Here is a 17,949-nt window from a genome sequence, read left to right on the forward strand (position 1 = left end):
TGAAATCTAGCAACAGGTTTTCTCGGCATTTAATATTTCACGATTATTTTGGATTTTCAAACTAAAATTCAGGGTTGATGCACGCTGAGTACAGGTTTGCCGTCTCTGCGCACGCATGCGCGCTGCCGTGCGGCCGTGACTAGACATTCGGTCATAGGAGCTGTGGAGGGGGGGCGCTCGAGCCACGTCGGTGAAACAAATCAACGCTTGCAGGCAGATTACAAAGAGGGTGAGTAGGCTAATTGCGACAACTGCTGCATCTTCCTTCATCACCCGCAAATATCAGCTCGGGAGCGCAGAAATCCACCCAGGACTGCCAATCCTGTTGATGCGGGTAGGTCTGTCGCACAAGCACAGTCCGCCATTCCCCTTTTTTATATTTAACGAGACACCCTTTCATGCCAGAGTGAGAAGATTCTCAGCAGCACGGGCTCTTGTGCATAATTTACTGTATTTCCCCGTATTCAGCTCAAGTTCAGTGGTAGACCCGGCAGCTGTAATTGCATATGCGCGCAACGGGTGATTTGGTGCAGCGCAGCAGGAGAGCAGAGAGTCTACATCTGATAGGCTGGACAAAAATTCACCCCTATCCCGCAAAGATTGTGCACCCTCATCATTTATTAGAAATGCAGCTGAAGTCATATGCAGACTTTATTGCCATGATTTTTTAAATGTCTAAACCAAGACCTTATTACTTCTTTCTTAGATAAGTAATTGGTGCATATTTCATTGCCCTCTTACTGAAATTTGTCATTTCTCTTCTTTCTCTCAGGTCCCTCCTGCTCATCCAGGAGCAGGAGATCCCGGGCGATCATGTCAACACCTGATCCCCCCATGGGAGGCACCCCTCGCCCTGGTCCCTCCCCTGGTCCGGGTCCTTCTCCTGGGGCTATGCTTGGCCCCAGCCCCGGACCCTCCCCAGGCTCCTCTCACAGTATGATGGGCCCCAGCCCTGGTCCTCCCTCCTCTGGACACTCCCAGCCAGGGCCCTCTGGATATGGCCCCGACAGCATGCACCCTCTGCACAAAGTAAGGGCATTCAGGCAGCGGTCCCAGTGAGACGTTCTACTGCTGCTCATGTTTCAGTCCTTTAGGGAACTGCAGTTTGTCAGCAATTATTTTTTAAACCTCATTGCTACAGATGTTCAGTGACTCTTAAACAGAAAGGATTTAAACATTACATTCACTTGCTTAAGAATGAAGTCTAGATGATGCACATGTACAGCAAAGCATTCAAGCATTTTCATCTTCAGATTTCAATCTTCATTTAAATTTGATGTTTTCATCATGCTTAATTTTGCTCTTTGTACTTATAAAATCTAAATATCAATATAATGTTAATTGACACACATATTATCTAATATTTATTCACTAAATAAATTATTAACTACTAGCTAAGCTTGAAGAGGAATTTATCAGAAATACTTAACATAAGAAAACCATTGATTTGTTCCATTGATTACGGGTACGTGATTTATTTCAGTGTTTTTTTCTAAACATTATTATTCACTGAGAGTTGAAAACTTGATATGCTCTAAGTAGCACCTGTACTTGCGAACCATATCAGTGCTCCTCTTCCATATTTGACCCCAAAATTGAACATGACTTGACATTGGTTAACTGCTCTTACTCTACATGTTGTTTTTTCATATAACTACGCTTCTGCTTACTGAAGTTTTGCCTTTGCTATTTGCTTTTAACTCAGTGAAACTTCTGCAAAACCTCTGCAATGGCGACTTTTGTTCAAAACTGATAGTGTTTAACTTCAGCACTGTCTGATTTCTCCCACAGCCCATGGAGGGTTTGCACGAGAAAAGCTTGAGTGAGGAGAGCCGTTTAAGTCAGATGAAGGGACTGTCAGTGAGACAGGGCGGGCACAGTGGTATGGGCCCCCCACCCAGTCCTCTAGACCAACACTCACAAGGTAGGCATGTTACCTAAACCATTCTTAAGCAATTTGCTTAATTCCTACGTTGTGTAAGACGTGACGGCTTTTAAGCATGAGTTAACGGCAGTGGTGGGACTATGTGTCCTGACTGGCTCAGAGGGGAGTGTCTCTGTTGTCACCAGCTCTAACATGAACCATGAAAACCGTTTCACTGTTTCATTATTGAAATACTGAATGATATACAACTGTCACGGCTCAGTCTCCTGGAAATAATCATAACAATAATAATAATCCAGGATTTGATCAAACATAGACAATAATTTATTGTTTGGTAGGGTTTGCCTCAGGTTTGGTACTATGATAAGTTTGGTGTTTTGTGCTTGGCTTGAACACTGTAAGATTATTATAAAATTTTCCTTTGAGGACCCGTAGAGAGTGATTCTCTCTTCTTGCCTGCCTTTTTCTCTGTGTATTCCAGGCTACCACTCTCCATTAGGTGGCTCTGACCACTCAAGTCCCATCCCTTCAAATGGTCCCCCCTCTGGGCCCCTTATGCCCTCATCATCTTCCTCCTCTTCCTCTGGTGGTCCTGGCTCTGCCTCTACACCATTAGATGGCTCCAGTGGAGATCAGCACATTTTGGGTCCTAATAACCGACCCGTCCCTCCAGGCAGTTCTGGACCAGGTCCAAGCCCTGGACCCAGTCTTGGCCCCAGTGTCCCTAGCCTTGGTCCTGGCCTTGATACCAGCGGCCCTGCAGGACCTGGAGGTCCTGGTGGTCCAACTCCCTTTAACCAGAACCAGCTTCACCAACTTAGAGCCCAGATCATGGCTTATAAGATGCTAGCCCGGGGACAGCCCCTCCCAGACCACCTTCAAATGGCTGTCCAAGGAAAGAGACCGATGCCAGGGATGCAGCAGCCCATGCCTAGTCTGGCTCCCGGAGCTGGAGGAGGGCCAGGAGGTGGTCCAACAGGACCAGGGCCAGGGCCAATGGGCTCAGGCTACAGCCGAGGTCACGGTGAGCAAGCATGAGGAATGTCTGGAATAGCAGTACTATATTTCTTATAACCTGAGGGCTAAGAAGACTAATTCACCCCCACTTTAAGTCTTCCTCAGCGTTTCATAAATCTCCCACAGTGTTGTTTCTAAAATTTTAACAAGGCCTTGTTATGAATATCATCCGTATTCAATCTGCATTCTTTGATTTCTTAGGAATGATGGGTCCAAATATGCCTCCCCCCGGCCCATCAGGAACCCCAGTTGGGATGCAGGGTCAAAATACTAATGGACCTCCCAAGTCATGGCCCGAAGGTACGTGGTGCTGCTATAAGACCTTGTGAAAACTGACTGTCTCTTCACTAGCAGCATCTTTGTTGAAACCTAGTTAGGCTGTTAGTGTAAAAACGGCTGACTAAGTGCTGATAGAAGAGTTGAACTATGCTGTCGTACAGTGTTAGTTTTCTGTAGACCACAGTGACGTCTTGACTTTTTCTACTTTTCCTCACTACACTTTCCTCCAGGCCCCATGGTGAACGCAGCAGCCCCCTCCAACGCTCCACAAAAACTCATCCCCCCTCAGCCCACTGGCCGGCCATCTCCCGCTCCCCCTTCAGTTCCGCCGGCTGCCTCCCCAGTGATGCCCCCGCAGACCCAGTCTCCCGGCCAGCCTGCACAGCCTACTCCCATGATGCCTTACCATGCCAAGCAGAACCGCATTACACCCATTCAGAAACCCTGTGGCCTCGACCCCGTGGAGATACTGCAGGAGAGGGAGTACAGGTAATCAAGTCTTTTGGGGGATGCGCTATCCTCTGTCCCATTTATTTTTCTGTTGAACAAGATAGCTAAATTGAGCTTTAGTTATCTGACTCTTAAGGGTTGTGTTAATTTATACTGCACCATAATCAGTACATATATTTAGAGATGACCTACTTTACTTTGTGTTAAAACTTTTAAAGCATATAATATTTACCACAAGCTTTTTCTTGTATATTTTCTACATTATGTTTATAATATAGTACAAAAAAATCAAAAGTACAAAACAATGCATCATTTTTTTGCATCGATATTTGGGAAGCAAATCTTCTGTCAAGGCCAGTTTTGCTGTTTTATTCCACACCAGAATTGAATAATTTCTTCCTTTTCCACTTTACCTTGCATTTCTACCAAATTCCCCCAAATTTGACTCTTTTTATATAATCTTTCTGACCAGGAGACAAACAGATAGCAGTGATCACATATCTCATGACTTTCAAACTTCTTTGCATAAGTCACACCAAAGTTAAAGCCAAAAGTTCAAAGCACATACATGAGTCCTCGTGCCTGCACTAAGTTGCCTCTGCGTTGTGTAATATGTCATCAGTTCTTTTATTTAAATTATTGACAGCTCATTGGAGTAAGGACCTATCATGTAATCTGTACATTTTTTAAAGATGTCGGCACTCCACTTGCAAAGACCTCGACTCCAACACCTCAAACACTTCACACAGTTGCAAAGTGATTTTGTTTTTGTCCTGGTTCCAATGCAGTGTGCTTTTGACGCCTCTCTCTGAAGGGAACTTTGGTTTTCTAGTGCTTATTTAGTTGTATGGCACAATGTTAGTGTTAGCATACTTCTACCCAGACTAAAGGCTGCTAATATCTCAGTAGTACCGTTTCTCTTCTGTGGCTACAGTAGTTGTGGTTTTGTCCAGACTAGAAAGTCTTTCCTTTTTAACCTTATTGATGGACTTTGATGTTTCATAATTCTCACCATCAGTTCCTGCACAAAAAAAATTTTTTTTCTGGGATATAACTACTCGTTGTGTCTGCTCCTTCAGGTTACAAGCTCGTATAACCCATCGCATTGCTGAGCTAGAGAATCTGCCGGGTTCTCTGGCTGGTGATTTACGAACCAAAGCTACCATAGAGCTCAAAGCCCTCCGACTACTTAACTTCCAGAGACAGGTATGCACTACAGTCACATCCTCACCTTGAACCTTAACAGCAATGCATCGTTGCCAGTTATGGTGAATCATTACGGTTTGTGTGTGTGTTTTCAGTGTGGATGGCTCTGCCGGTGAGTTTACATTTTCTGTGTGTTTTCTATTGTGTTTCTCTCTCTAAAAGCTGCGTCAAGAGGTGGTGGTGTGTATGCGCCGTGACACAGCTCTAGAAACCGCCCTTGATGCCAAGGCCTACAAGCGAAGCAAGCGACAGTCTCTCCGCGAAGCCCGCATCACAGAGAAACTGGAGAAACAGCAGAAGATTGAACAAGAACGCAAACGTAGACAAAAACATCAGGTTGAGCCCAAACTTCGAGGTTAACTGTGATATTTTTTAAAGCTTTGCTTTTCACTGATAATCTCTCTTTTTCTGTCTTTCATCCAATCTAAACAAAGGAGTACCTCAACAGCATCCTCCAGCACGCCAAAGACTTCAAGGAGTACCACCGTTCGATCACAGGCAAAATCCAGAAACTGACCAAAGCTGTGGCCACCTACCACGCCAACACCGAGCGGGAGCAGAAGAAGGAGAATGAGCGTATTGAGAAAGAGAGGATGAGGAGGCTCATGGTAAAAAGAAGAAACTATAATATCACTTAATGCCCAGCACAAACGTAGCAGTACACAGACCCTCCTACATATTGTACCATTTTCTTTACCCAGGCTGAGGATGAGGAGGGCTACCGTAAACTCATCGACCAGAAGAAGGATAAGCGCTTAGCCTACCTGCTGCAGCAGACCGACGAGTATGTTGCAAACCTCACAGAGCTGGTCCGAGCCCACAAAGCTGCACAGGCCCTCAAGGAGAAGAAAAAGAAGAAAAAGAAAAAGAAGAAGGTACACAGACAAACACAGACACTCTACTGTAAAGTCTGAGTAACACTGATTGTTGTATCTGATTATGTTCTGTCGTGTATAACCTGATTACTTAACTTTCCCTTATGTTGCAGGTGGAGAATGCCGAGGGTCAGACTCCTGCTTTGGGTCCTGATGGAGAGGTGAGCAGATGCAGAAGCCATAATGAAGACTGTAGAGATAAAGACATGGTACAGGAGTAGAAGCTGCAGTTTTAAGTCACTGTTCACTGCCGGGAATCATTTCCTTAGTTCGATTCTCATCAGGCACAAACGGCACTGACATCACATGACATGGTAACCCGCAACAGGAGACAAACATAAGCCTTTAACTACTCAGAAAACAAGCAAAATATCACCCAGTATTTGACTGAGCACAATCATAAACACCCGGACTTTATCACAACAAGAAAGCAAAGTGGTTCCGCTGTAAAAATATTTATAGAGCACGTGTTGTACTGAATTACAAATAATTGGGAATTTGCTTGACACTGTGAACTTGTTTGTTTGATCAAATGGCTGCAGCGCCAGTGATTAACCATCTAATTCTCTGTCAGTATTTAAAGTCTTAAACATACCCTCTCTACTCCTGCAGCCTCTGGATGAGACGAGTCAGATGAGTGACCTGCCGGTGAAGGTCATCCACGTGGACAGTGGGAATATCCTGACAGGGGTGGACGCTCCCAAAGCTGGACAGTTAGAAACATGGCTGGAGATGAACCCTGGGTGAGTCTGGATGCAAAGAGGAAGGAACTTGTGTATGCAAATGTGTATAGAAAAGACATATAAATGTTTTAATGCAATTGCCCAGAGAGATGATGTTTACAGGTTATTCATTTGTCCGCACGTCTTATATTTCTGAACACAGTCTCTTAGGTAGAGCTTAACACAAACGTTCAGGATCAAGGATGGAGGGATCATTCTTTGATGTTTGAGGGTATGGTGATATCACAGAGCCTGTTGGGTGTAATTCATTTTAAATTCATTGCAACTGTAATTACATTACAGTTGCAATTATGTCGTTACATTACAAAGGTTCTTCAGTTGACTCCACACTTTGCACGAGGAAAATGGTGCAGTGATCTACAGTTTTTGAGGAGTATAGATGTGGATAAAATGACACAGCTGAGCATAACGACACCCGCAGCACAGATAGAGATTGAGCTTTACTGATGATTACATCATTTGGAGAAGTGTAGTTTTTAACAAAATAGTCTCATATATACATTTCTGCCCCACTTATTGAAAATGTTCAAGAACAGCAACATCTTCTCTTTTTCCTTATTTGTCATTCAGCGGTTTCGTCGTTCCCTGATAGAGCTGCTTTCAGCGTTAAAGGACAATATTAAGGGACAAATTTTTTCAAAGTATATTTATGTAAATCTGTCCAGATATGAGGTGGCTCCCCGCTCAGACAGTGAAGACAGCGAGGAGGAAGAAGAGGAGGAGGTTGGTTTCATTTTTTTTTTTTTTTTTTTTTGTGAGACACGTTTGAAGCCACTTCATATTCACTCGTCCAGTGAGAGTTAAAAGTAACTTTTAGTTCACATGCTGTCTCTCAGGAGGAAGAAGAGGAGCCTCAGCCTTCGGCAGCTCCAGTAGAGGAAAAGATGAAGATTACGGACCCAGACAGTGAAGATGTGTCAGAGGTGGACGTCCGACACATCATTGAGTGAGTTCATGTAACGTTCATTTTTGTGCAGCTTATGTGCTGTTTAAATACAGCAAATTCCACCAAATGTCATTCGTTTTGTGACTGATTCAAACTTTTTATGTCATTTTATAGAAATGCCAAACAGGACGTGGACGATGAGTATAGCGGTGCAGCGTTTGCTCGAGGACTCCAGTCGTATTACTCTGTGGCTCACGCTGTCACAGAGAAGGTGGAGAAACAGTCCAGCTTGTTGATAAATGGGCAGCTTAAACAGTATCAGGTAAACACGCACAAGCAAAGTACACGAAGCACTGACAAATCCTGCAGTTCAGACATTTTACATCTTTAGCTGCACGCTGGTCGGGACTGGACATTGTTTATACTTCATCAGTATCAGAATACTTTAATAATCCCAAAGGAAATTATGCACTTATTTTACTTCTTCTTCTGGTTGTTGCCATATTAATTAAACACATAGAGACATTAAAAGGCGAATTAATTTGAAGGTTGCCATAATTCAGTGGTTTTCAGGCTTTTTAGTGCAAAATGCAGTGGGGGAAATAATTATTTGATCCTCTGCTGAATTTGTAAGTTTGCTCACTTACAAAGAAACGCTCTTTCTTACAAAGAGAGGTAGGATTTTCAATTTAATTTGAGGCGGAGGGGTAGTGGGCAGTGGGGATAGGTTAATTGATCAGTCTAAATTGCCTATAGGTGTGAATGCAGAAGTGAATGTGAGTACGAATGGTTGTTTGTCTCTGTGTGTTGGCCCTGCGACAGACTGGCGACCTGTCCAGGGTGTACCCCGCCTCTCACCCTATGACAGCTGGGATAGGGTCCAGCGCCTCCCGCGACCCTGAAAAGGATAAGCAGAAACGAATGGATGGATGGAAGGGGTAGAATTTTTTAATGTAGGCTCTTCTATTTTCCATCCGCCTATCTATTCTCTTTAGCTTATCTTTATCAGGGTCGCGGGGGCGCGAGCTGTCATAGGGTCTATCGCGGGGCTAACCTTTTTCTTTTTTATTCTTTCATCATTTTTTGACTATTTCTACTACTTATCTATTATTTTTACCTTTTCTGTTAGCCTTTCTCCTCAAATTTGTTCAGGCCCAATTAATTCTTTATTTAATTTATAGTATATGTTATAGATTTGTTGAGCCATCTGTCCAGCATGCACTCAAAAACTACTATAGGAGTACCCCCATAGATTCTTATACCATTGCCATCAAAGATGAGGCATTTTCTATTTATTTCGATAAAATAAGTATTTCTTTAATGCCCATATTAATGTTTTCTTGGGATGGTTTTTTTTTTACGATTTTCTATGTGAATGTCCTTTTTGGCAGATGCTTAAACAGTAAGACTTGACATTGAAGTGGGACATCATAGGAAACAGAGTCTCTCAGATTCCAAAGCAGTAATAAAAGTACCCCCCCCCTCTTCTTTTTTGTCTTTCAGATTAAAGGTTTGGAGTGGCTGGTTTCTCTTTACAACAACAACCTGAACGGGATCCTGGCTGATGAGATGGGTCTGGGAAAAACCATCCAGACTATCGCCCTCATCACATACCTCATGGAGCACAAACGGCTCAACGGACCCTACCTCATCATTGTACCTCTTTCGTGAGCTCACATGCTTTTGCTATGACAGTGTTTCAATCCTGCACAGCACTTAAACAAAGAAGAATGTAATAAATTGTTTAACTACACGTAAACTGTCTCTCATTGACAGAACTCTTTCTAACTGGGTGTATGAGTTTGACAAATGGGCGCCATCAGTCGTGAAAGTGTCTTACAAGGTAACACAAAAAAACGTGTGTGCCTGTCTTTATCTTAAAATCTTTTAAAGAATTATTGAGATATTTAACCTTTTTTTCAGGGGTCTCCTGCTGCTAGAAGAGCGTTTGTCCCCCAGCTGCGTAGTGGCAAGTTTAATGTTTTGCTCACCACTTATGAGTACATCATCAAGGACAAACAAGTACTGGCCAAGGTGAGTTTGACTGCACAGACAAACACAGACTCAAGGACATGAGCGAACACATTGAGGCGGTCATGGCGTAGTTTTTCCTTTACAGATTCTTTTCATACCTTATTTATCATACTTCTGTTTTACTTAAGGTTTTTGTGTCTTTGGCTCCTTAAATCCCCCCAAATCCTCTAAAAGTTTTTGAGTCTGGCCAATCTGACCTCCCCCTGCATCTCAGTGCTCTCTCTCCTAGGTCCTGCAACACACTGACACGACCTGTAAACCACGTCTCCCACTGTCCTCTGTGACCATCATGCTGCTATGCACTCATGTAGTCATATAGGGTTCCTGACTGTGCTCACAGGTGGGTATTGCGCTTCAGGCAAGACTTTCCCATGTGATGGTTACAGGTACTAGCCTGGGACTGGGCCAACTTGAGTCATCAGGACAAAGTGGACAAAAAAAAATCCTCCTTTTACTCACTTTGAGTTATTGGTTGGTGTGGCTGGCCAGGACCAGTGATACAGGGTATTGGTACTGTGGTTTCGCCCACATGTGATCCTCTTCTCTCCTCCAGATCCGTTGGAAGTACATGATTGTAGACGAAGGCCACCGCATGAAAAACCACCACTGTAAACTGACCCAGGTCCTGAACACCCATTACCTTGCTCCGCGGCGAGTCTTGCTGACGGGGACGCCGCTGCAGAACAAACTTCCTGAGCTGTGGGCGCTGCTCAATTTCCTCTTACCCACTATCTTCAAGTGCTGCAGCACCTTCGAACAGTGGTTTAACGCCCCTTTCGCTATGACTGGAGAGAAGGTGTGCAGAAATATAGGAAGCGTTTTTTGAGGTTACAGCAGGGGTCTGTTTTGCTAAATAGGAGTGTGAAATTTCTCTTTCTTCCGCTTCAGGTGGACCTTAATGAAGAGGAGACAATTCTGATTATTCGTCGTCTCCATAAAGTGCTACGCCCCTTCCTGTTACGGAGGTTGAAGAAGGAGGTGGAGGCACAGCTTCCAGAAAAGGCATGTTTCACATGCACTGTAAAGGCAACATCCCGTTTAAGCAGCTCTTGTTTTCTTTAGCATCAGTCTTGAGGAGACGTGTAGAAAATAAAGTTTTTCTGTTCTGATGTTGTGCATGCATGCTTAATGGAAACACATGTTTTTCTCCTGTCCCTCAGGTGGAGTACGTGATCAAGTGTGACATGTCTTCTCTTCAGAGAGTCCTCTACAGGCACATGCAGGCCAAGGGGGTCCTGCTCACTGATGGATCGGAGAAAGACAAGAAGGTGAAGGCACATATAATTTGAAGTTATATTATACACTCTCCTTCTGTCAGCTTCTTCCCTTTTATTCTTGCTTGCTCTCTTCTTCACCTCTCTTGTGCACCATCCACTGCTTTGAATACTCTCTTCACTTAGCCGTTTCAGTTATTATGCTTGTACGTTACCGTGCTTTGAACTAATGTTGGTAAAAAAAACAGTTAACTTAAGAATGTTGGATATTTTTTTTTTGCATGTACTTCAAGTCCACGCCCCACACTTCCCAGTTATTAGCAGTAAAAACATTTTTATCATATCATGGTCAATAGGGTAAAGGCGGCACGAAGACACTGATGAACACCATCATGCAGCTGAGGAAGATCTGCAATCACCCTTATATGTTTCAGCAAATAGAGGTAACATTGACGGGCCCAACACATAAATACTTTGTCTGTAGTTATTATTATTATAATAATAAAGAGAATTTCTGATGATAACAACAGCCATTTCTGACAAGGCTGACTTCTTTTTGATGTGTCAGTGAGCTAAAGGTCATCAAAGTAAAGCCACAGTTGAACTGAAATGTTTGATTGTACATTGTATTGGTAGGAATCCTTCTCTGAACATTTAGGATTCTCTGGTGGGATAGTTCAGGGGTAAGTACTGCTTCCTCTTTAGGTCCTGATCTCTCTCTCACACAAACACACATAGACACACACACACACACACACACACCGTGTTCTTTGTGGGGAATCAAATTGACATAATGCTTTCCCTAGCCGCTTACCCTAACCATCAAAAATGAGTGCCTAATCCTAACCATTAGCCTAAAACTAACTGTAACCTAATTGTAACCCTGACACTAAAACCACATTTTGAGTCTGAAAAATGGCTTCAAACTTGTGGGGATCGGGATTTTGTCCCCATAAGGGCTCTCCTGTTAGTCCCCACAAGCATAGTAAACTTCCAATTTTTGGTCCCCACAAAAATATGTAAACAAACACACACAAACAAACTGCAGCCTTTGTAAAAATATCCTCCTTTCGCTCCCTCAGTCCTGACCTGTATCGGGCATCAGGAAAGTTTGAGGTGCTGGATCGAATTCTGCCAAAGCTGAGAGCCACAAACCACAAAGTGCTGCTTTTCTGTCAGATGACCTCACTCATGACCATCATGGAGGACTACTTTGCCTACCGTAACTTCAAATACCTGCGTCTGGATGGTGAGACACTGATCTGTATGCGTATCAGTTCTTGTTGTCCCCTTTTTATTTGTTTCCCTTTGGTTTATATTTTTTGTGAATTATTTCCTTCATTTCCTCTTATTTCCCACCTTCATACCTCTCAGGCACAACAAAGGCTGAGGATAGAGGAATGTTACTGAAGACATTCAATGACCCAGAGTCAGAGTACTTTATTTTTCTCCTGAGCACAAGGGCTGGAGGCCTCGGCCTCAATCTGCAGTCTGCCGACACTGTAGTTATTTTTGACTCCGACTGGAACCCACATCAGGTGTGATGCACATTTATTTTGATTTTTTTAATCAAATCAGCATTCAAGCTCATATCAGCTTTGATTTGCCTTTTTTAGCACTTAGAGGCTGGAGATAAAAGCACAGGGTCTGTCCTCAGTAAACTGGGGAAGATGTTTAGGTTTTAGTATTTAATATTGTAGTGTTCACAATTTATTGACAGTGAAAGCAGAAATGTTAAGGTTTGGCCTCCACAGCTTAACTTTCTTTATCTTTCTCTCCTACCCAGGACTTGCAGGCGCAGGACAGAGCTCACCGCATTGGTCAGCAAAACGAGGTACGCGTGCTACGTCTTTGTACAGTCAACAGCGTCGAGGAGAAAATCCTGGCAGCGGCCAAATACAAACTAAATGTGGACCAGAAAGTTATCCAGGCCGGCATGTTCGACCAGAAGTCTTCCAGCCACGAGCGCAGGGCCTTTTTGCAGGCCATCCTGGAACATGAGGAGCAAGACGAGGTCTGGGGTCAAGAAGTGTGCCTACACATGAATGTGTGTGCGTGCACCGCCAACACACAATTTACAGAGTGTGCTTTCCTCTGCTCTGCCTGCCAATGTGTGTCTGCTGTATTCAGGAGGAGGATGAGGTGCCAGATGATGAGACGGTCAACCAGATGATTGCTAGGAGTGAAGAGGAGTTCGAGCTGTTCATGGTGAGTTTCTGTGTGTTTGAATGTAGAGATTCAACTGCGCAAAAATCGTGCCCCGATCTTTCCCTGTGTTTTCTTCTTCTTGCTTCCGTAGCGTATGGACCTGGACCGACGCCGCGAGGAGGCTCGTAACCCACGACGAAAACCACGGCTGATGGAGGAGGACGAGCTGCCCACGTGGATCATGAAGGATGATGCTGAGGTTGAGCGACTTACCTGTGAGGAAGAGGAGGAGAAAATGTTTGGCCGAGGTTCCCGACAACGGAAGGAAGTGGACTACAGCGATTCGCTGACTGAGAAGCAGTGGCTCAAGGTGCGGCTGAGACAAAGATTTCAGGATATAAATTGACTTCTAAGCTAACTGGCTTTCAGGAGGAAAAGGCAAATTTGTGGGGGGGGTAATTTTAACACGTATATCCGAATCTCTCACCCTGTATCTTTCCCTGTTCAGGCGATAGAGGAAGGCACACTGGAGGAGATGGAGGAAGAGGTACGGCACAAAAAGACGACCCGCAAGAGGAAGCGAGATCGTGACCTGGATCTCCCTGGTCCCTCCTCTTCCATTGGGGGACGTGGACGGGGGGATAAAGATGATGACGGGAAGAGGCAGAGGAAGAGGGGACGGCCACCTGTCGAAAAACTCTCGCCGAATCCTCCCACCCTCACAAAGAAGATGAAGAAAATTGTGGACGCTGTCATCAAATACAAAGACAGGTAGCAGAAATTGTGATTGTGGCAAATATGAAGCTTTTTTTTTTTTTCAGTCATTTTAGTCAATTTAGAAAGAAAGTTCAACACTGCCAGGATTTCTTTGTGTCATGGCCCAGGTGATATGAGAAAGGGGTAAAAACTACAGATTGTAGACCCCATGATGTCATGAAGTGATGCCATGAATGCTGAGACTGAAGATCATGTCAAATGTATATAATGATGAGAGGATCTGATAGCAGTTGTTAGGTTTGGTCTTCAGGAAGACCAAGTGGCAGCTGCAGCAGTTTATATTTTGACTGGACTAAACACATTCATGTGTCTGGGGTGGCAGAAAACCCTGTAACACTTTTAATAAACAGCCAATAGCAAATTCGCTTTGAGAGCTCTGATTAGTTGGATTGATATTAGGCACTTTCAGATATTCGGTCTCGTGATAATAATGTCATGTCCTGCAGCGCCAGTGGGCGTCAGCTGAGCGAGGTGTTCATCCAGCTGCCGTCTCGAAAAGAGCTGCCCGAGTACTACGAACTCATCCGCAAGCCGGTAGACTTCAGGAAGATCAAGGTAAGATTAAACAGTGTTATTACATTTGTAACATGTTTTCATTCCTGCAGCGAAGCACATTAAAAAAAACGTGTTTAAAGGTTAACAGACACGCTTGGTGTGTTATTCTCTTGCTTACATACCCAATGTTTGTGCTGCATCTTCAATGTTAGGAGAGGATTCGAAGTCATCGCTACCGCAGTCTGGGTGACCTGGAGAGAGACGTCATGCTGCTCTTCCAGAATGCTCAGACCTTCAACCTGGAGGGGTCGCTGGTGAGAAAGATGTGCTGTATAGAAAAACACCTGCTGTTTTATTTGTTTTTTTCTTGCACAAGACAAATCTGAATCAGAATTTGTGTTATTTAACTGGTATATATTAGTTCCTGTTGATGGATTACAGCTGAAAGTGAAGCCTGATTAAAGCTGACGAAAGCGAGCACTCTGAGGTCACATTAAAGCATAAAAGACCTCATCGGAAAACTCATCATGCAGGGCAAAATATCAGACATTTAATTACTAGTTGCTGATAAATGATTGATGTTTAAATGATGTGTTGAGGCTAAATGTTTTACCCTGCAGCCACATGATCATAATCAGCATCTGCTCGCTGTGTTTATGAGCAGATATACGAGGACTCCATCGTGCTACAGTCGGTGTTCACCAGCTTGAGGCAGAAGATCGAGAAAGAGGAGGAAAGTGAGGGAGAGGAGAGTGAAGAAGAGGAGGAAGAGCAGGAGGAAGGATCAGAGTCTGAATGTGAGCATGCCTGTGCATGTCGTGCATAAAGTTGTATTTGACTGTGTCCTAACTGATTTAGATGGAGTTTGTCCTTTTATGTCCTCTGGCAAACATCTCAAAATTCTCTGTATGATTACTCTGACAACATGTTCTGTACATGTGTGTTGATTTCCAGCCCGCTCAGTGAAGGTGAAAATCCGTCTGAGCAGGAAGGATAAAGGTGGAGATCGAGGGAAGGGACGCAGCAGACGGACGGGACGCACCAGAGCAAAGCCGGTCGTCAGTGATGATGACTCTGAGGATGAGCAGGAAGAGGTAACTCAGTGTGTGTGTGTGCTGATGTAACCTTGTGAGAAGCAGGATTTTAGTAGAAAACTGAGACAAAGGCATACAAAAGGAGAGCTCATGTAGAAAGATGAAACAAAGCACAAAATTTGTTTTTGTTGTCATTTTCCTTTAAACGTTGCAAGCATTTGTGTGGGGAATTTTTATGGGATTGATAGTTTATTGCTCAGTGCAGGTAGAGGCACAAATATACACGTTTGGTTTTTTGTTTCTTAGTTTGCAGGATATCTCAGGAAACCTGTATAATGTGTGAAACTAGAAGTCTTTTCCAGCCAAATAAAACATATCCGTTTCCTTTTTTCAGGAGCGCTCCCCAAGTGCCACCGACGAGGAGGCCTGAACTGTACTGTGAATTAGGGAGAAGGGTGTATAAAGGGATATCCCACCAAATCAATCAACACTTCTAAAGTAATAAAACATGCCTCAGTCCACTCCATCCACCCTCAGTCAAATATATTCGAGAGAAGTCGAAGAAGAGGAGTTTCTTTCTGTACATTTGCAAAGACATGTGATCATCAGATGGCTCCATATACCATAAAATATATGTTGCAAAGGGAGTGTTGAGATATTTGTATACAGATATGATCTAATTACTGCTTCATTGGTGACAACTATGAAGAGAATAGCACACAAAAAACACAACAGCAAAAGATGCTGTGTCAGCAAACCATGAGGCGGTAATGTAAAGGTGTATTCTGATAAACAAGAGAAAAGCTGCTGCCTACTACACAGAGCAGGACATGCATGTTTGTAATAAGCAAAGGTGGGAAAAGTTCCTTATTGTCATCTTTTTTAAGTAAAATGTGTAATTATAATTAAAAACAGATCTGTTCTTTAATTTTAGTGTACCAATATTCAAGACTTATTTCAGTGATTATCTAGATATTATATGTGATAACAGTGTAGAGATAACATAATTGTGCTACGAGTCTTCATCAGCCTGTCTTCAGATAAATGCCCTGAAGCCTTGTGTGAGGCAAATTCTAGTCTAATGGAAACATGTACTGCAGTATCACTTTATTTTAAAAGTTCCACTGTTTGGCATTTATTTAAAGCTATATATAAACCTTTAATGTATATTTGTGACCAGTATAGTATGATTCAGCGTACCTATTTTTACTAATTTACTGTGATTATAACATCAAGATATTCTGTTGATTTAGAGCTATGTTTGACTATACTGCCATGTCACAGTTATTAACAAATACATAAATCCAGCTATGTAACCATTAAATGTTTGCATATGCTTATAAATGCCGAATATGGAGCTTCAAATGTTATCATCAAGACTATCACTATTAGACATTAAGTTTGATTTTTAGACAAACTGTCCTGATGTTTCATCTCTGCCTCACTTTGATGTTTTGTGACAACAGTCTCTGGACCTGCTGTGATTCCTGAGGTGTGTGTACATCACGTTTCTGACTGTTTAGGTTGGAAAGCCAGCCAGCTGTGTACACAGGGTGTTTCCAGACTTCTCAGAAGCTCTTTAGCAACACACCACAGTTATTTGTCTGAGGTTTGATGGAGCTGAGGCCGAGTCACTCTCCACTACTTTACAGAATAAAAACACCCTACTTTACCTTGCTGCTGCTGCTTACCTGTCACACTTCCAGTATAAGCACTTACAACTGTTGATTGTAGAATTCAAGAATCACAAGGTTGTAATATATGAGTACTGTAACTTGTTCTTCTGTTGTTGTGTGGTGACTTTAGGATTTCAGAACAGTTTCATCTATTTCGGCACTTTTTCTGCTTTTAATTTTTAAGACAAAGGACCAGAGGGACATCAGCTCCTCTCTGTTTGTGAATGCCTCACGGCCGTATGGTGTTGGATATACTGTATAGAGTATTTTCAGATTATAAAGTCAATGCATGTATGTACAGCTTGCAAATTCAGTACTGTACTTATCTCATTACAGTAGGTAACCAGAGTGAACCAAAGCATCGGTGTTTGCATCTGTGTTGTGTTGTTTCATTGTGGCTGAAACTTGGAACAAAACAATAAATTAATGACAGTGTGTGATGTAGTGCTGTGGTTAAACGAGTTAAAATTAGTCCGTATGTTGGTAATTGATTGTTTGGGTCACTTTAACTAACATATAAGGGCTTCTTATGTGTTACATGGATCAGTTCAATTCGGTTTTATTTGCATAGCCCCATATAACATATAGAGGATTAAAGGGGCTTAACAAGCATAAAAAAAGAAAGTAGGATTAAGTGGTCTTTGCTCACTGGATAGCCCAATTCTGTGTTCCTTTTAGTCTATGACTAACATTAAGGCGTGTGTGGATTGTATTTTGTAAAGGTCAAAGTTCAGAACACTCGAGGCAAATTTCATAAGTAAAACACGAGTTTTTAATGTTGAAAGGCCAAATGTCAGCTGCTCGTCAGGCAATCAGCTATATTTATTATTTTTCTGACAACTTGAGCCCAGAAGGATAAACGCCAGTAAGTTCGTCTGAGTTAAAGGTTTTGGGGGTATTTACGTGTCTCAGTTGAGACTCTTTAAATCCTATGTCTACAAACTAAAAGCGCTGCGTAGTTTTCATTTCAGCAGCTTTTTAACTTCAGGCTGAAACAAACCTGCTGTTAGGATCAACTGTAAGGTGTATTGACTCCATTTCATCACTAGGAGGAGGTCTCATACAAATAGAACAGTAAAATCACACCTATGCCCTTTAGGTCTGTCAGTTTTCTTAAGCCTGATACACCCATTGAGCTTTCTTCAGTGAGTTTTAGATGCTGTTGTTCTTACCATGGCCAAACAAAGCATCAAACATAATGTAAAATTAGCACTGTGTTGTAATAGTCCC

General features: G+C 42.9%; 1 protein-coding gene across 2 annotated transcripts; it reads left to right on the forward strand.

Moving 5' to 3' along the window:
* The first annotated feature begins 140 nt into the window (after positions 1-140).
* On the forward strand, positions 141-17,154 carry LOC116321392 (transcription activator BRG1). Of its 2 annotated transcripts, none has more exons than XM_039613907.1 (34): positions 141-229; positions 773-1,029; positions 1,792-1,924; positions 2,367-2,909; positions 3,104-3,202; positions 3,412-3,670; positions 4,711-4,837; positions 5,000-5,173; positions 5,272-5,445; positions 5,539-5,712; positions 5,826-5,873; positions 6,325-6,455; positions 7,121-7,178; positions 7,292-7,401; positions 7,516-7,663; positions 8,845-9,008; positions 9,118-9,184; positions 9,265-9,375; positions 9,929-10,171; positions 10,264-10,377; positions 10,536-10,643; positions 10,946-11,032; positions 11,226-11,272; positions 11,672-11,838; positions 11,964-12,127; positions 12,376-12,636; positions 12,720-12,797; positions 12,889-13,107; positions 13,246-13,508; positions 13,961-14,069; positions 14,222-14,323; positions 14,674-14,806; positions 14,964-15,103; positions 15,438-17,154. In XM_039613907.1, exons 2-34 carry the CDS (start codon positions 814-816, stop codon positions 15,471-15,473), a joined length of 5,007 nt encoding a protein of 1,668 aa, XP_039469841.1. In that variant the 5' UTR covers positions 141-229; positions 773-813; the 3' UTR covers positions 15,474-17,154. The 2 variants fall into 2 exon arrangements, with proteins under 2 accessions (XP_039469841.1, XP_039469842.1); XM_039613908.1 differs by having other exon boundaries at positions 12,376-12,603.
* Positions 17,155-17,949: the final 795 nt, after the last annotated feature.

Source organism: Oreochromis aureus, linkage group 6 (assembly GCF_013358895.1).
Source record: "Oreochromis aureus strain Israel breed Guangdong linkage group 6, ZZ_aureus, whole genome shotgun sequence".
Taxonomy (NCBI): domain Eukaryota; kingdom Metazoa; phylum Chordata; class Actinopteri; order Cichliformes; family Cichlidae; genus Oreochromis; species Oreochromis aureus.

What these genes read in the sequence shown, in the direction of transcription:
- LOC116321392 (XM_039613907.1), top strand. Translation starts at nt 814, where the DNA reads ATGTCAACACCTGATCCCCCCATGGGAGGCACCCCTCGCCCTGGTCCC. An exon ending in GTCATCAAATACAAAGACAG is followed by an intron (nt 13,509 to 13,960) that starts GTAGCAGAAATT and finishes CATGTCCTGCAG; the next exon opens with CGCCAGTGGGCGTCAGCTGA. An exon ending in GGAAGGATCAGAGTCTGAAT is followed by an intron (nt 14,807 to 14,963) that starts GTGAGCATGCCT and finishes GTTGATTTCCAG; the next exon opens with CCCGCTCAGTGAAGGTGAAA.